This window comes from Solanum lycopersicum, chromosome 10, assembly GCF_036512215.1.
Source record: "Solanum lycopersicum chromosome 10, SLM_r2.1".
Taxonomy (NCBI): Eukaryota; Viridiplantae; Streptophyta; class Magnoliopsida; order Solanales; family Solanaceae; genus Solanum; species Solanum lycopersicum.
In genome coordinates this window covers 13,142,468-13,161,011 of record NC_090809.1, presented here as the reverse complement: position 1 = coordinate 13,161,011, position 18,544 = coordinate 13,142,468, and the positions used below count along the sequence as shown (strand labels likewise).

Genomic DNA, 18,544 nt, shown 5'->3' with positions numbered 1-18,544 from the left:
GGAATTCCCTCTATTCTAGGGTATACCTTAGAGGTGTGACACAAGCATCAACGGATGTCAAGATGGAAGACCTACAAGCCATTTCGGTTCAGTAATAACCGCTTCAACAGATGGAAGGGTAAAGTATTTTTCTACTTAATTCTTCTACATATTTCTTATGTGTTAAATGAGATGAATCTTAAAAAAGTTGAGATCACCTCTATGAATGATGATGAATTTATTTCTCATCTAGAGGAAGTGCAAAAGTAGGATAGTGATTTTTGTATGTGTCGGTATTACATTCTTCATTTTCTATTAGATAAATTTTTATGATTACTATTATATAACTTACTCTAGTACAAAGAAATTTGGGAAAGAATTGTTGAGTAAGTATGATACTGAAGAGGGTGGAGTGACAAAATATGTTTCTAACATATTCTTTTCCTTTCCAAATAGTGGATAGTAAATTACCTGTAGACCAAACTCAAGACCTTATAATAATTGTTGGATATTCCAGGTCTGAGGAGGTCAAAATTTGAAATAAACTTATATTTTGTGGCATAATAGATAAATTTTCACCTTCTTGGAAGTATTTCAGAAAACTATGCACCAAAAACAAAAGGAAACATCTTCTTGAATGTTTATGATAAAAATTCTCTATGGCAGATGAGGCAAGAGGCCAAGATGCACTTTTACTATTAGAAGAGAGAAATATCACAATGGTGAAAAAAACTAAGTACAACGTCAACAAGTTCAAATAATTCTACTCCTTAATCTCACAAAAAATACTTTTTTTAAGCATAAGAAAAAGAATTCAAGGAAAATAATGGTAGACCTTCCAAGAAAAATAATAATGAAAATAACTAAGTACAAAATCAACAATTTCAAGATAAGTGATCGTTCTTTATTTTTGGAAACTGTGGAAATATAGATCCATTTTGAAGATTCCGTAAACTTGGTCCTAACCCTCGGGCAAACATTACAGAAAAACTTTTTCTGGAGATCACTGCCAACATATATATGGTTGAGAATATTGATCGATTGTGGAATGATTCTGGTACAAACACTCATGTATGTTATGACTAAAGTAGGTTTAACAATATACTAATTTTGAGTATCCCAAAACCCTCATTCTTTGTGATTCACACACTACTCAAGTACTTGGAACGGGAGATGTCAAATTGTGTTTTACCTCTGGAAGGGTGTTAACATTGAAAGATATACTCTATACTTCTTCCATGGGAAAAAAGTGGATATCTAGTTTTCTTCCTAATGAAGCAGACTTTAAACAGATTATTAATTGTAACTATGAACACGTGTATTTTTTAGGAAAAGGGTATGCTCGTGATGGAATCTTTAAACTTAATGTTGAAATGAATAAAATTTCTACTTCTGTTTATATGCTTTCTTTAAAGAATTTTATGCATGCTCATTTTTTCAAATAAGTGATCGTTATGTTGGAATTATGAGTAGCTTAGGATTAACCCCAACGGTTAAAAAGAATTCGAAAAAGTTTAAGGCTCATAGTAAAACTAAAATTACTAAAAGGATTCATTTCCAAGTTGAAAGAAAACTAATTTGTTAGAATTAGTTAAGATCATTAATTTTTAACTTGGAGAATTTGAACTTATAAAGGTAATAGATATTATTTCACTTTCATTGATGAGTTTTCTAAGCTTACATATGTTAACTTGATAAAAAATAAAAATGATGCTTTTGAAAATTTTAAAACTTATATACATGAGGTTGAAAAACAGTTTGGTAGAAATAAAAAGAATTAGAAGTGATAGAGGCCATGAATATCAGTCAAATGAGTTTAATTCTTCTTCTAAATCATTTGAAATAATTCATGAAACTACTCCTCCCATTCTCCTGTATCTATTGTGTAGCGAAAAGGAAAAATAGGTCCTTGTTTAAATTTACTGATGTCATGCTTATTGAGTCACATGCACCTTTGAATTTATGGGGTGAAGATATTTTGCCCGCTTTTTATTGTTGAATTGTGTGCCTCATATAATGTCTTAATTGACACCTTATGAATTGTGGAAAAGTAACAAGCCAAGTTTAGGATATCTAAGAATTTGGGGTTGTCTGGCATTTTTTTTTTCATATGGTTGTCTGGCATTTAAAATACTAAGGGCTAGGGGGGAGGGTTAACGGATTGAACCAAATATTTTGTCACTACCTAGTTCTTCTACTTCTACTTTTCAAAAATAAGGAAATTGTTGATTTTGAGTTATTAAGTAAAAGATCTAGCGTAAAACAAAAATTACTAATTGTTATGTATTTAATGTTGGCGATAACCCTCTCACATTTGAAGAATTTTTTATCTTAACATGATTCCATTTTGGAAAAAGGTTGTAAATAATGAAATAGAATTACTAATTTGTAAAAGAACTTGAAATTTAGTTGATTTACGAGCGGATTGCATTATTGGTTGCAAATGGGTCTTATGAAAAAATTGTAACTGTATGGTTCGATTGATAATTATAAAGCTAGACTAACACAAAATGTTTTAAACAACTAGAATGCCTAGAATTTTTTGATATTTTTTCTCCGATAACATGAATTACATTCATAAGACTTTTAATTGCTATGAATAAAACTTTGGATTTGCAGATTGATTAAATAAATGTAAAACATTTTTTTTAAATAGAGACCTAATGAAAAATTTACATAAATCGGCGTGAGTATTTTGTTGAAGAAGACCAAGAAAGCAAAGTGCGTAAACTTAATAAGTTCATATATGACTTAAAACATGCATCAAAGTTGTGTCATCAAAAATTTGATTCTCGCATGATTGAAATTTGTTTTAAAACAAAGTGTGATGTGTGATAAGTTCGTTAATAATAAGCCTCGGAATAATTCATGTTATTCTTTGCATACATGTTGATTATTTGTTGATTTTTTGCTTTAACGTGAATGACAATGATGAAGCTAAAATATTATTAGAAGCGATTTTTATATGAAAGATCCTTTTGAGACAAACTTTATTCTTGGAAAAAAATGTCACAACCGGGGAGCTCCCTGTAGAAGAAAAATAGTGTACTTGACCTCTTGGAGGTCTTATACAAGCCCTCAAACATCTTTCATCGCATTGTCATAAAATTAGCGGAAAATTTAAAACTTTTCATAGCATAACATAATGTTAAAATATCAGTTCATTTAAAATATCATAAGTATATAACTAAGTCACTAAGTCTCATCTTGACATCTTAACACACAACTCCAATAGAATATAATAGAATAGAAAAGACCCGAGCCTTAACAACATAAAAGAATGATCTATTCTATTGCATAAACTTATTTTCAACTCTTGACATGAAGGTCCTTGAATCATTAAGGACACACTTGAACTAGGGAATGTCTATCCAAGCTCTTCCTTCGTGGAAAGATCCTCTAGCCATCACTACCAACTTTTTGTGTAAAAATATGAAGAAAAATCGTATTACTACAAGAATACACTAACTATGGTAATGATGCAAAAAAGAGTTAACTCACCCACCCAAACAACCCTGAAGTAATACTAAGTGCAATGCATTTGTAGTGTCCCATTCCACCATTCATACAAAAGTATCACCATAAGGTCACCAAGGTGAACATTCATACAACCTTTTATCAATTCATAAGTACTTCGGATACCATACAACACAACCTTCACATAAAAACCACCACCCAAGACAACCCCATGTCACACTAGTGTAATAAGCAAGTAGCATCCTGTAATAGTAGTTACACTAAGTGTTTGTATGAAGTCACCCTAGAATTAGGCACATGATAATAAAAAACATACAATACATATATTTAATCTTAAACACATGAACAACATACTTCATAGGCCTCATATAAGACTCATTCATTTGTCACATCATAGTCATGCCCCATTTATACTTTAGGCACATTTAAAGACAACATACAAGACCATACGATAAATCAATCCTTAATGAAACAATAGTAAACATTACATGTTTAGAGTTCATTTGATCAATACATCACCATAACACCTTACTCATAATCCCAATCAAAGTCTAATAGTTAAATGTACATGTGAATCCCCATAAGCTCAAATATAATAAGTAAACCAAATCAAGGAGATCACAAACGTTGTCACTTACTTTATACATCAAGATAACAAGTATAGCTAAAACATGCATACTAAGTAAGACCTCCACAGCGTAGACAAAATAAGACCAACACTATGTATATCATTGTAACAAGCACATAATGGCATGTATAAGATACATATACATATAGAACTCTTTCCTAGAATTCCCTTCAAGAGATACTTTTACAATGTATAGTTAAAGTCACATTTGCTGACCTACAGTAAGCAACATCCCTTAGGTAGTCCTAGTTAGGGTTCATCTTTCATTGTTCATTTACATTCAGGAAACTTCTCCTTAACCGACATTAGACCATATAACATAAACATGGAATCTGATGTCAACTCCTCACATCGAAAGGAGGGCATCGTACTTACAAAGGTAGGACATCAACATCATTATATAATATAGGTGAATCCACTTGCTAGGTTCCTATGCGGGCACATAGTTAAGGAACTAAGAGGTCGTTACTAGCAATTCTCATCATGTTAATTAACATTGGGTTTCCACCTCATGAGAACATTTGGTGAACCTATATTTTTGTGAAGGGAAACCTCATTTGGTGAACCTACAGTTCTTTTGAGAAGGAATTGCACATTTGGTGAACCCACCCTCCTTTTGTGTACAGACATCTGTTATCGTCAAGTTCACTCGGCGCTAAGATAACTTTCCTTTTTTAAAACCCTTTAAGTTTTTATTCAAAAATATAATACAACATAGGATTTAGGAAATTAAACCCTTATATAACATGTACATTGCTCATATGTTAATGATGAGAATGTCCTTTCATCAAAGCCTACATAATGTGAGAATACCTTTCACATAATCATACCATAGTCTAGTACTGAGTTCAATTAAAAAAAACATCCAATAGAATCTCATTAACTGGACTATCATTAACATGATTCATTCATATATTAATGTGTGTGTATGTGTATATATATAAGGAAGCTTTTCACATAAACACATTTAGACAACACATGATCATACTTCATTAGTCATGTACTTTACATACATCATAAAAGATAAATGTGCATATGAGAAACATCCTTTCAATTGACACCATGAACATTTTATACTTATATTTATGTTTGAGATGTGTGTGTGTGTACATGTTGATCATCATGATCATATAAGTGCAACCCCCTAGTTATTGAGGAAACCACCCTCCAAAGGACCACAACACATATACATTATCCCTCAAGTCATGAACAACTCACATATAGAGCATTAGAGAGTATAGACCAGACACCCACATTACATCATAGGAGAAAACAACAAATTCAACATATGAATAGGACACTCCTAATGTCACGACCAGGGAGTAGCCCCTAGACGTAACCGGCGTCGTCGTTCTCGAAGAGGATTAAGACTAGCCTCTTAGCATTCATCATTGCATTTTATAGGTTAAAAAGTATTGAAAATAAATATTTCTTACATAGCTATATGGTGAGGTTTACATACACCTCTCTCATACTATATAGGGTGTTTACTTAGACTCCTCGAATATGATGCTTACACAGGCTTCTTATTTAGAAAACATAAGATACATAGGAATTTGTGTAACACTTCGTCTCACATTGAACTATCTAAAATGAATAAAAATGTTTGACAGAGCCAATAAAAAGTCAATATGTCAATACAGACTTTCATCAATATTCAAATTATAAGGGAATAAACAATTTCTTTATGACAATACAACTTCAAGGCTAGAAGCATAGAAAATGTACCATCCTCACACTTGAGGACCTACTAATACTTGGAGAAAAGAGTCGAAGTCTTATTCAATCAGTCTCCTAGGAACTCAATGGCCAGAACCTACATATTTGTAGAAAACATAGAGATATGGGTTAGTACACCACTTGTACTAAGTATAGAAACATATGTGTAATACTTCGTCACATATTGAACCATCTACAACGAGTATAAATGTTTGACATAGACAATAAAAAGTCAATATGCCAATATAGGCTTACATCAATATTCAAATGATAAAGGAATGAACAATCTCTTTATGACAATACAACTTCAAGGCTAGACACTAGACAGGGTACCAACCTCAAACTTGAGAACCTACTAATACTTGGATAAAAGAGTAAAAGTCTTATTCAATCGGCCTCCTAGGAACTTAATGACCAGAACCTACATATTTGTAGAAAATATAGAGATATCGGTTAGTATACCACTTGTATTAAATATGGAAACATATGCACATAAAACATTGAAAACATGTTTAAAGTGCATTTGTTCAAAACCATGCTATGTTACTTTGAAAAGCCTTTATGCACAATCAAGAACACATATAATCCAATGAACATATATTCATCAAGTAAGGGCCATATACACTACAAGTTCAACATCATCAAGTCAAGTGAAGTCAACATGTATAGTAGCAATTATAGCACATAACCAAAACAACTGAAACATAATGTCATAACAACAGAGCATGCATAAGATTTCATAATATTACAACATACGCAAGACCCTTAATCATAACCCATTCCAATTTTACATGTGCAATGATAAAGCAAAGTCCCATAACCCACAACCAAATAAACGTTACAAAGGATCACAAGCAATGTCTAACTTCATATAGCAATATGAGTAGTCATCATCATATTTAGCAATATAGACCAATAGCATGTTCATATGTGAAACTAACATCCTATAGGTCATCAACATGTAGAGTCAAAATTTGCATATCATTATAGCCATAAACACATAAGAACATCCTCCTAAGATTTCCCTCAAGGACAACTAGTGCAACCCATAGGTAGACACTTATATCCGTACCTATACTAAGAAGAACCACTTAAGTCGTCCTAGTTAGAGTTCAGATATACTTTTTGGAATAATTTCCTTAACTGACATAGACCACATGAGATAAATATGGAATCCAGTGTCATGAAACACTACAATTAAAAAAGGTGGTCTAACATTAACATAGTATTATAGGTGGATCCACTAGCTAGTCTTCCTGTGGGCAACATAGTTCCAGAACTAGGAGACATATATTAGACCCTCTTTATGCACAATTGCATTGTAATCTATCTCATGAGAACTATTGTGAACCTACCTTCCCACATTGGGAAGGGACACCTCTAATTACTAGTTCACTCAGTGCTAAGCTGAAGTCCCTTTTTCAAATGTCTTTAAGTCTTTATTGATCATCATAGTTTAATATAGGTCATAAGGAACTAACCCCTTGTCTATCATAATCAATAGCTCATCCGAAATTGCATGAGAACTTTCTTTTAATATAACCCTCATATGTGAGATTAACACATTATCATCATCATGTCATAGTAAGGCACATTAGTGATCAAAATGAACATTATATCATTACATCTTAATCATAATCTCACAATCCATATAATCAAGACATTACAATTACATTCATCATACCATCATCTATGTAATCTAATCACAAAATTACTTCAATAGGACATCATCAATAAGTACAAGCCATCACTATTGAAGTGAGGATTCCAGATAATAAGTCTTTCAAATTTACCTTCACAAGCCATCTTCCATGGTATTACCATTAACGATCCATATTCATCCATCAACAGACTAAATAACATCATATAATAATAATTAACACAAGTACTAAGTCAATTGCATCATCAGTAAACAATTCAAGATCAATTTATAACCTAGGGTTAGGGAATAGGGTCAATTCATGATCTCTTTTATAGAATTAGGTCTAACATAAAGAACTACCACAATTCACTAAAAATCAATCATATTATATCCATAACAATTAAAAATAAAAAAAGAAAAATACATTTTGAAAGATCAATTTCGCATTAAGAATGAAATCCATGTTTCTATTAACTTTTGGAAATCAATTTGAAAAAACCCTTTGGGGAAAGGAATACCAAAGGTGAAGAGTTCCCATACCTACCTATTAATTAAGATTGATACATAGAAAGTTGAATCTTTGATCCCTTGTGACCTAGAATTGATCTTAAATAGAGTTTTGGAAAATAGAGAGGGAAAGTAAAAGGGAGAGGATTTTGTGTTTGCGATTTGAATGTATTAGATTATTCTAATGAGTGTTAGGTCTTTATATAGTACTTTAATTAACTTAATTAGACACCCCAATACTTAACTAACCTCCTAAGAATATGACTAATTAAATGACCTAACTTAAGACTTCATAGTGAAAACTAGTCCATGCGACGACACCTCGACCTACAGGCCATAGGTGTATCGACGCCACCGTACTAATAAAGCGTGCATAATTTCTGAGAGTCTACTTTTGGGAAATTTTGAAAAATGGCTAAGTCATTACTTACGTATCCATCGACTCCTTTTCGACTAGGCTACGACTTGTCGATTGGTCTCGTAGGTAGTAACTACCATTTTGTAGCTTTTGGCTCATTTGGAAGTGTCCTCTCCAAGCACACTTAGGGTTGTCCTTGGGGAGTCGTACCTGGAAGTTTCGATTCTTAACACACTCTAATACTTTTTTAATACCTTGCTACCAAATTTCATTGAATTCCAACTCTTAAAATAATATGAAACATACCAAGGCCGCTAACCTCTATTTCAGTAGTCTCCGGACATCATGGACGTTTCTTAATGTTTTGACTACAAAACTTCCTAAATGATTTATATACATTATTTTAGACCTTAATACAGTCTTACAAGGACTAGTTCATCATGTAAGACTCTATATAAGGTTATGGACTTTCAGAGTGTTAATTATCCCCCCTTAGGAACATTTGTTCCCGAATGACACTAAAATCTTTTGCAGTGAAAGGATTGACTCAATGCTAGCAACTGAACCAACAACATATAATAACATGAGATAAAACTCAAATCATAATTCAAACATGGAAATTATACATCAAAACTCAAATCATAATTTACCACATATAACAGCTCAACATTATAACATGAGGAATTTCCTTCTCAATGTCAGCATATGCTCAGCATGATCATCAAGTCACTAATGCCAAAACTTCTTACAAAACATTAACATGCTCAATAATACTTCATTAACTCAAAAATACACCAAAAACACACCAATAAGTGCAAATCAATCAAAAGAGCATTTTCACATGAAACTCATTTTAGCATAAACCTTTTACCATAAATATAACACTTTGAAGGTCCAAACCCAAATCAAGGGCCTCAATTGAGTTTCTAATACTTGTATCACTTTTTTAAGGTCAATAATAATGAATAAACTTAATTTAGGAAGTTTTAGATTTAAAACATAAAGGAACATCCATGACGTCCTGAGACTAGTGCAAAAGGTGTTAGTTTTCCTTAGCCAATATCACAAGGGTTTGAGAGTGGAATTTGATGAAACTTTGTGATACTATGTCTAACACATATTAGAATAGGTTTATGGTCAAAACATTTGAGTACGACTCCACAAGTACCACCCTAAGGGACTTGAGGAGGACTCTTCCATTTTGACCAAAAACTGTCAATGGGCAGTGTGTACCAACAATGGTTGACGACGCGGCATGCTCCAATCACAAGGAATTTATTTTATCCATCGATTTTAAATTTTCCATTTTAAAAAGTGGATATTTTTCAACCCTCTAACAAAAACTACGGTTGTGCAGGATGGTGGGGGTCATGGTCGTCTACTAACCTATGGCCCGTACGACTAGCCTGAGATTTTTCTGTGAAGTTTAGTTAGGTTCATTTAATTAAGTTAGTTAGTTAGGGGTATATTTAGTGATTAGGGGGTGTTTAATTAGGTTTGTTAATTAGCAATATAACATAACCAAAGTCTAAACTAAACTAAACACCCCACAAATTCCCAACACAGATTGCTCTTTACCCTGTCTAATTTCTTTTTCTCAAAGAAGAACCCATTGAAGGACAAAAGCTAAGGGTTATACGTCTTCAAGAAGTCATATTTTATCCATTCATCTTCGTCAATCAATATGTTATGGGAACCTTTCACCTTTGGTATTCCTTTCCCATAGGGTTTTTCCGAAATTGGGTTTTAAAAAGATGATTTAATATGGGTTTCATTCTATTACGAGTTTGATATTCTAAATTGTATTTTATAGGGTTTATTTTTGTTATTATGGTTATATTATGATGTATTATTGTTCCATGGTAGGTTTTCTTGATGTTTAACCTAGAATTGTGGAAGAGGTGATGAATTGACCGCAATTCCCCAACCCTAGTTATGAACTAGTATACTATTGAATTGTATTGATGTAGTTCACCTAGATATTGTTTTAATTACTATTAATTGATGTTATTACACCCACCATTGATGGAATTGATTTGTTGATGGTAAGACCATTGTAACACTTCAAAAATCCAAGACGTGTTCTAGAGACTAACATAAGTGTTAAAAGGTCTAGACACTGTTTTGAGGTCTATTTTAATGAATATATGTCATTTAGGAAGTCTAGAAACCAAAACATCCATGATGTGCGGAAACTAGTTCAGTTAGGTACTAACGTGCCTTAGCCTATTTGACTAGCTTTTAGGTTAGTAGGAAAAATATGACAATTGGTGGAAGGGTGTATAACATCTATTAGAGTTAATTCATAGTCAAAAAGTCCGGGCATGACTCCGCAAACACCAACAAGAGGCCCTTGAGGAGGAACATTGAATTTTGGAGTCAAAGGATTGCCCAAGGCAGTGTGCACATACGAGGGAGCACTGGCCGTCGAAAGACCCACGATCCATCGATCGTGGTGTCGTCTGTGAGGCTTGTGTTTTGCTGCACGTTTTGACTTATTTCATCTAGTTAGTTCTCTTAGTTAGGAATTTAATTAGGGTTTCATAGGAGGTATAATTAAGATATTTAACCACCTATATAAAGTCCTAACCCTATTTGACTAACGTAAACTCTCATAATTCCCCAACCCTAAACTCTCTTCCTTCCCTCTTCTTTTTGTCTCTAGTGAAGCATTCCATTACAGAACAAGATAGGGGAGGGTTTAAGGGATGCAAAGGGTTAAGTTCCTCCTTAAATATTCATCAATTAGTAAGGTATGGGATCTCGTTCACCTTTGAGACCTCTTTCCTCAAAGGGTTCCATCAAATTGATTTCAAAAGTTGCATTTTAAGTGGGTTTTCATCCAATACGAAATTAATGATGTGAATTGATTTGTTTATGAATGATTTCATATTATTAATAGATTAACATGTAATTTAACTCAATTATGTTATATCTTTATGGATTGGTCTAGTTTGTAGAAGATGACCTTTACCCTTCAACCCTATGTTGTGGTCTTGATATGAATTGGGTTATATTGATTCAATTGAATTGGTTATTGGTTGAATTATATGTTATTGTATCAATCATGACTATATTAGGATTAATTATAATTCTATCATGCTAGTAATTGAGATGTTGATCTAGGTAATGAGGTATGTTGTGAGTTTCACCTAAGTATCTTCTCTTAAGCTATGAACTACTGATGAATTGTGATATAGTGATTCAATTAGCATTAATATCATGTTGATTATGATTATATGATGATACTACATGCTAATTGAATTAAGTAAAGGGTTGATTGTAAGATCTTGATGATAAATTATGAAGGACACTTGGTAAGTCTTGTCATCCCTACTCTTTACATCAAATATGGTTAATTTTGATTAAGTCATGATATTGTATTAGAGTACGCCTTGTATTAGGATTATAGGATTGGTATGATGTTGAATTGAAATGTCTTGACTATGGCTTTTGAGGTGTTGGCTAAGATGTAAATGTTATAAGGATAATGAATGATTTACCAATGTACCTTATTATGAAGTGATATGTAATTCTGCTAAGTTCACTTGTATGAATTATAATGATAGGATTATACTCATGTAATTATTATTGAGTTATGATGCTGCTGCTTATTATACAAGAGATAGACCCTATGACTAACATTAAGTTTTGATGATTAATAAAGACATTAAAGACATTTTTAAAGGAACTTAGCTTAGAACCGAGTGAACTTGACAAGTAAAGGTGATGACTTTCAATAGAGGAAGATTCACACTATATTTCCACATGTTGCGTTGCCTCCCCAATGAGGGATACTCATTCATTGGATTCTCATGATAGGAGGCCCCAATTGCCAAGTTGTATGTAGAGAACATATACATATCTTTTAGTTCTTGAACTATGTTTCCCCGATAGGAGGACTAGCTAGTGGATCCACCTATAAAGCTATGTCTATGTTTGGTTTTAATTTGGCCGGTAGACCATATTCAAACAGTGTAAGTTTTTACAACACCGGATTCCTCACTTAGCTGTTGTGGTCTATGTCGCTTAAGGCAATGTCCCTAAATTAAAATGAACTAATGAAGTACAAACCAACTAAAGTAACTTAAGGTTTTTTACATAGCCTAGGTAAGAGTATGGGACTCGACCTATGCCTTGCACTAGTTGGCCTTGGAGGAAGCTTTAGAAGGTTGTTATTATGTATGTATATGCTTATAATTGTACATGATATGTATTTGACGAACTTGCACATTGTATATATTATATGTTGATTGATTTCACTTATGAATGTGTATTGATCTACATTGTTAAAGTATGGTGATATGTACTCTTAAATGTTATGCTATGTGAAGTGGTATTTTGGTAATGATTCTTGTTGGGTTACTTGATTGAGTAAGGTTATGGGGCTTTGCTTGGTCATTTTACTTGTTGACTCTTAGGGGTTCATGGGTAATTTTCTTGCTTTGGTTATGTTATAATGAACTCTTATTCATGCTTGTGACTATTGTAACTTGATGATAGAGTTGTTTGACTATGTAACAAATTATATGATATGCATGATGTCTTGACTAGACTTAGTATTGTTTGTCTTGTGGTGTACATGCTTTGGACTTAATAAATGTGTTTAATTGATTAGTATGGTCTTATTGAATTTGCATAAAGCTATTCATACGAAGTGTCCCTTTCCTTGGCACGATTTTAAGATATGTATGCATATTGTCTAATACTTAGTACAAGTGGTTTACTAACATCATTTCTTCCTTTTCCCCAACATTTTAGGTTTCGATCATTGAAGGGATTTTGGAGACGATTTTGATGAAGGCTTGAAATTCTTAATCATCCAAGTTGAGTAGGTCCTCACTTTTCGAGGGCAATGGCACTATCAAACTTGTGAAGTTGTTTTAGTATTAAGACTCTTATATTTCTTTCCATTTCATTTGAGTATTAAACATTGTATGACATATATGTGGTCTTATTGTATTAATGTATTAGCTAGGTCCAGTTTGATATACTCTTATTAGATGTTTATGACATGAGACGACTATTTAAGACTATGTTATATTTTATATATCTATGTTCAATAAAATTACAGGACTAAGTAATCTTTCTATAATAAGGGTCTATATATACTCGATATATATCTATTATGTGTATGTAGTGGTATATGTAAACCTCAACATAGAAGTAATGAAAAGTTTTAATTTTTTCTAAATTTTGACCTATGAATGTAATGTAAGCTAAGAGGCTAGTCTTAGTCCTCAAAGAGGATGACGACGCTGCTTACGTCTAGGGAGTGCTCCCCGGAAGAGACAAATTGGTATTAGAGAATGAGGTTGAATATCTTAGAATCGATGTCTCTCTCAACCACCTCTATGTAGATTCGTATTCATAATTGTGAAGCATGCCACACTTATGTATAGGAATGTATATGATGCTTGGAAAACTCTCCCTTTCCTGGAAGTCCAATATCGTGCCTCTAGAGTGTTAGATATATGTGATTTTAGCATCTAATCCTCTTATTATGATTATAGGCAATTAATACTCGAACGGACGTGGCATAAATACTTGAAGAAGAGATTGCCAATGTAGGAGTTCCTCCCCGTGGTGATCAAGTTCCTTCTCTTGAAGAAGATCTTAATGATGACCAAACTCCGATTGATCCTCCTTTCACAGATGAAGCCATAAGGGATGCTCTTTTTCAAATGACCCAAGCCATTACAACCCAAGCACAAGCCGCCACTACTCAAGCTCAATCTATGACAACCCAAGCTAACCAGGAGTTTGTACCCCGAGCAAACGAACAAGTTGCTACCATTTCCTCAATTCAAAGAGATTTCACTAGGATGAACACCCCTACTATCTATGGTTCAAATATGAAGAATACCCCCACGAGTTCATTGATGAAATCTTCAATATCCTCTATGTTATAGGTTTGACTACTAGTGACAAGGCCGAGTTAGACACTTACCAACTCAAAGGTGTGGCCCAAACTTGGTATGTCAAATGGAAGGACAATAGGTTGTTAAGGGGTGAACTGGTGACTTGGGAAGTGTTCAAGAGGGCTTTTCTTGATAGATTATTTCCTAGGTAAAAGTGGGAAACTAAAGTAGTAAAGTTCATCAACCTTTGTCAAGGAGGTATAAGTATCCTTGAATAATTATTGAAATTCACTCAATTGTCAAAATATGCTCCTTCTATGGTTTCCAAACCTGCTGATGAAATGAACCGCTTTGTGATGGGAGTGTCGTATGACTTGCAAGAGGAATGACGTTAGGCTATGCTACATGACAATATGAACATTTACATGACAATATGAACATTTTTTCGTCTCATGGTTCAAGCTCAATAAGTGGAAGAGGCAAGGGCTATCAGACGGAGTAGAGATGCCAAGAGGGAAAGATCTCTTGATGGTGGTTCTTCACAGGGTATGCTTGAGATCCAAGACAAGCTTAGGTTCAAAAAGAGGGTTTCGAAGCAAGTTCCTTCCAAATTCCTAAGGCTGGGGATGAAAGTTTGTCTAACCCTTAGACTAAGAAGGGGAGTGATACTAGTTCACCAAACAAGAAGCCTACTTGTGCCAAGTGTGGAAAAGGTAATTTAGGTGAATGCTTAGTTGGAACAGGTATTTGTTTTGGTTGTGCCAAGAGTGTCCCTGAGGTTAGGGATTTATCTAATAAAAGGGGTCAAGACAAGGGTAATGTTGAAGCTCAAGCAAGTGGTTCAAATGAGGCTCCAAAGAAGAATCACTTTTATGCTCTCCGCTCTAGTGGTGAGCAAGAGACTTCTCCCAACGTGGTGACCGGTATATTGAAGTTCTTCTCTATTGATGTTTATGTCTTACTTTATCCTGGTGCTACCTTATCATTTGTTAATCCTCTAGTATATAAAAAGTTTGACATTCGGCCTGATATCTTGTATGAACCATTTAAAGTGTCTACCCTGGTGGGTGAGTTGGTTGTTACAAAAAGGGTGTATGAAAATTTTAATATATTGTTACCCATTAGAGTTTTTTATGTTGAACTAGTAGATATTAATATGCTTGCTTTTTTGATGTCATTTTGGGTTTGGATTGGTTGCATGCTTGCTTTGCCTATATAGATTATAGAATAAGGGTAGTGATGTTTAACTTTCCAAATGAGCCCGTTTTAGAGTGGAAGGGGAGAAATTCTATTCCTATAGGTCATATTATTTCTTGTTCAAAAGAATGCAAAAAGATCTCTAAAGGGTGTTACACCATATAGTAAGAGTCAAAGATTTAGACTCCGAAAATTCACCATTTGAGTTAGTCCCCAGAGTGAGGGAATCTCGGTATTCATCTCGAATGGGAAATTGATTTTTGTATCAACTTGTTATCGAATACGAATCCCATTTAAATTCCTCCATATCGGATGTCTCCGGCTGAATTGAAAGAATTGAAGGCTTAACTCAAAGATTTACTAGACAAATTCATTATTAGACCTAGTATTTCTCTATCGGGTGCTCCGGTATTGTTTGTGAAGAAGAAGGGTGGTTCCCTTAGATGTGCATTGATTATCACCAACTCAATAAAGTCACCATTAAGAACAAGTAACCTCTCCCTCATTTTGATGACTTCTTTTATCAACTCCAAGGGGCAAGATACTTTTGTAAGATTGACTTGAGATAGGGTGAGAGGTGATGATATAACAAAAATGGCATTTTCGGACTAGATATGGTCACTATGAGTTATTAGTAATGTCTTTTGGTCTCACTAATGCCCCGGCGGAGGATATGGATATCATGAATAGGGTTTTTCAAAGTTACCTAGATTTATTTGTCATTGTCTTGATTGATGACATCTTGGTAAATTCGAAAAATGAGGGTGATCATATGAACCATTCGGGGTGGTGTTACAAGTGGTTAAGAAGAATCAAATATTTGCAAGTATAGAAAATGTGATTTATAGTTGAGGTTGGTTGCATTTCGTGGTCATATCATCTCTAGTGATAGAGTTTAGGTTGATCTAGGGAAAACTGAGGCAGTCAAGAATTGGCCTAGACCATTAACTCCTACTGACATTAGGAGTTTCTTGGGTCAAGCGGGTTATTATCGGAGGTTTGTGGATGATTTTGCATCCATTGCATCTCTCTTGACTACTTTGACCTAAAAGTGTAAGAAATTTGAGTGGTTGGAGACATATTAGAGAAACTTCCAAATCTTGAAAGATAGGCTTAATTCCGCTCTAGTGTTGAATTTATCGGAGGGTACAAAAAGCTTCTTTGTGTATTGTGATGCAATTGAGTGGGTTAATGGTGATTGCTTATGCTTCTTGGGAATGCAATAGCCTATGCTTCTAGACAACTTAAGTTGCATGAGAGAAATTGTCCAACTCATGATCTTGAGTTAATTGCCGTGGTATTTGCCTTGAAAATATGGAGGCATTACTTGTATGGTATCCATGTTGATGTGTATACCGACAATAAGAGTCTTCAATATGTGATAATCAAAAGGAGTTAAATCTCAAACAAATGAGGTAGTTTGAATTGATGAAAGACTACGACATGAGTGTCCACAATCACCCCGACAAGGCCAATGTGGTTGCGGATGCTCTAAGTTGTTTGACCATGGGTAGTGTGTCTCATGTAGAGAAAGACAAGAATGACCTAGTGAAAGATGTTCCTAAGTTGGCTAGGTTGGGTTTAAGGTTAGAAGATACTCCGAATGGTGGTTTAATGGTCCATCATAAGTCCGTGTCATCCTTGGTGGTTGAGGTGAAGTCTGAGCAACACCATGATCAACCATTGATGGAGTTAAAGGAGTCAGTTCTTGGCAAGCTTAAAGAGTCATTCTCCTTAGGGTGGGATGGTATCTTGAGGTATCAAGTAAGGTTGTGTGTTCCCAGTGTAGATGATTTGAGGAACCCCATCCTTGAGAAAGCTTATGGGTCCCGTTACTCCATTCATCCGGGTTCGACAAAAATGTACAATGACCTTAGGGAAGTATTTTCATGAGAAGGTTTGAAGAAGGACATCGCATAATTTGTTTCTAAGTGTCCAAATTTCCAACAAGTGAAAGTCAAACATCAAAAGTCGGGAGGTTTACTACAAGAACGCCAAGTTCATACTTTGAAGTGGGAAGACATCAATATGTATTTTGTGGAACGTTTGACTCGGATACAAAAGGAATATGACTCCATATGGATAGTTGTGGGTAGGTTGACCAAACCCGCTAATTTCATTCTCATCAATATTCTAGCTATTCGGCCGAAAGATTATGAAAAGATCTTCATAGATGATATTGTGTGTCGTCATGGTATTCTGTTATCCATAATATCAGATCGGGGTGCACAATTAACATCTAGGTTTTTGAGGTTTTCTAAGAAGGGTTGGGTACCAAGTTGAAGCTATGCACCTCGAACGGATGGTCAAGCGGAGTGTATTATTAAAACCCTTGAAGGCTTCGATAATCAGCGTCGATGGTCACTTTTCCAAAATCTTGTAAGGTTTATTTTTTCCATTCTCTTAACATAGCGACGGATGTGCAGCATGGAGGGAGTAGTGGACGTTAATTGACCCACGATCCGTCAATCGTGGTGTCGTCTATGAGGCTTGTGTTTCGCTGAATGTTTTGACTTATTTCATTTAATTAGTTGGCTTAGTTAGGAAGTTGATTAGGGGTTAGGGGGTGTAAATAAGTATGTTAACAACCTATATAAATTCCTAACCAAATTTGACTAATCTAAACTCTCATATTTCCCCAACCCAAAACTCACTTCCTTCTCTCTTCATTCTCTCTCTAGTGAAGAACTCCACCAAAGACCAAGCTAGGGGAGGGTTTATAGAATGCAAACGGTCAATTTACTCCATCAATACTCATCAATTATTAATGTATGGGATCTCTTTCACCTTTGAGACCTCATTCCACAAAGGGTTCCGTCATATTGATTTCAAAAGTTGCATTTTCAAGTGGGTTTTCATCCAATACGAAATTGATGGTGTGAATTGATTTGTTTATAATTTATTTTGGATATTATGAATAGATTAACATGTAATTTAACTCAATTATGTTATATCTTGATGGATTGGTCTAGTTTGTAGAAGATGACCTTTACCCCTTAAGCCTATGTTGTGATCTTGATATAAATTGTGTTATATTTGTTCAATTGAATTTGTTATTGGTTGAATTACTATTATATGATGTTGTTGTACAAATCCTGAGTATATTAAGATTAATTATAGTTCTATTATTCTAGTTCTTGAGAAATTGAACTAGGTTATGAAGTATGTTGTGAGTT

At 34.2% G+C, this 18,544-nt stretch overlaps 1 protein-coding gene across 1 annotated transcript; it reads left to right on the top strand.

The window, feature by feature from the left end:
* Nucleotides 1-16,811: 16,811 nt before the first annotated feature.
* LOC138338715 (uncharacterized) lies at nt 16,812-17,261 on the top strand. Its single transcript, XM_069289797.1, has one exon. It carries the CDS (start codon nt 16,812-16,814, stop codon nt 17,259-17,261), a length of 450 nt encoding a protein of 149 aa, XP_069145898.1.
* The last annotated feature ends 1,283 nt before the right edge of the window (nt 17,262-18,544 follow it).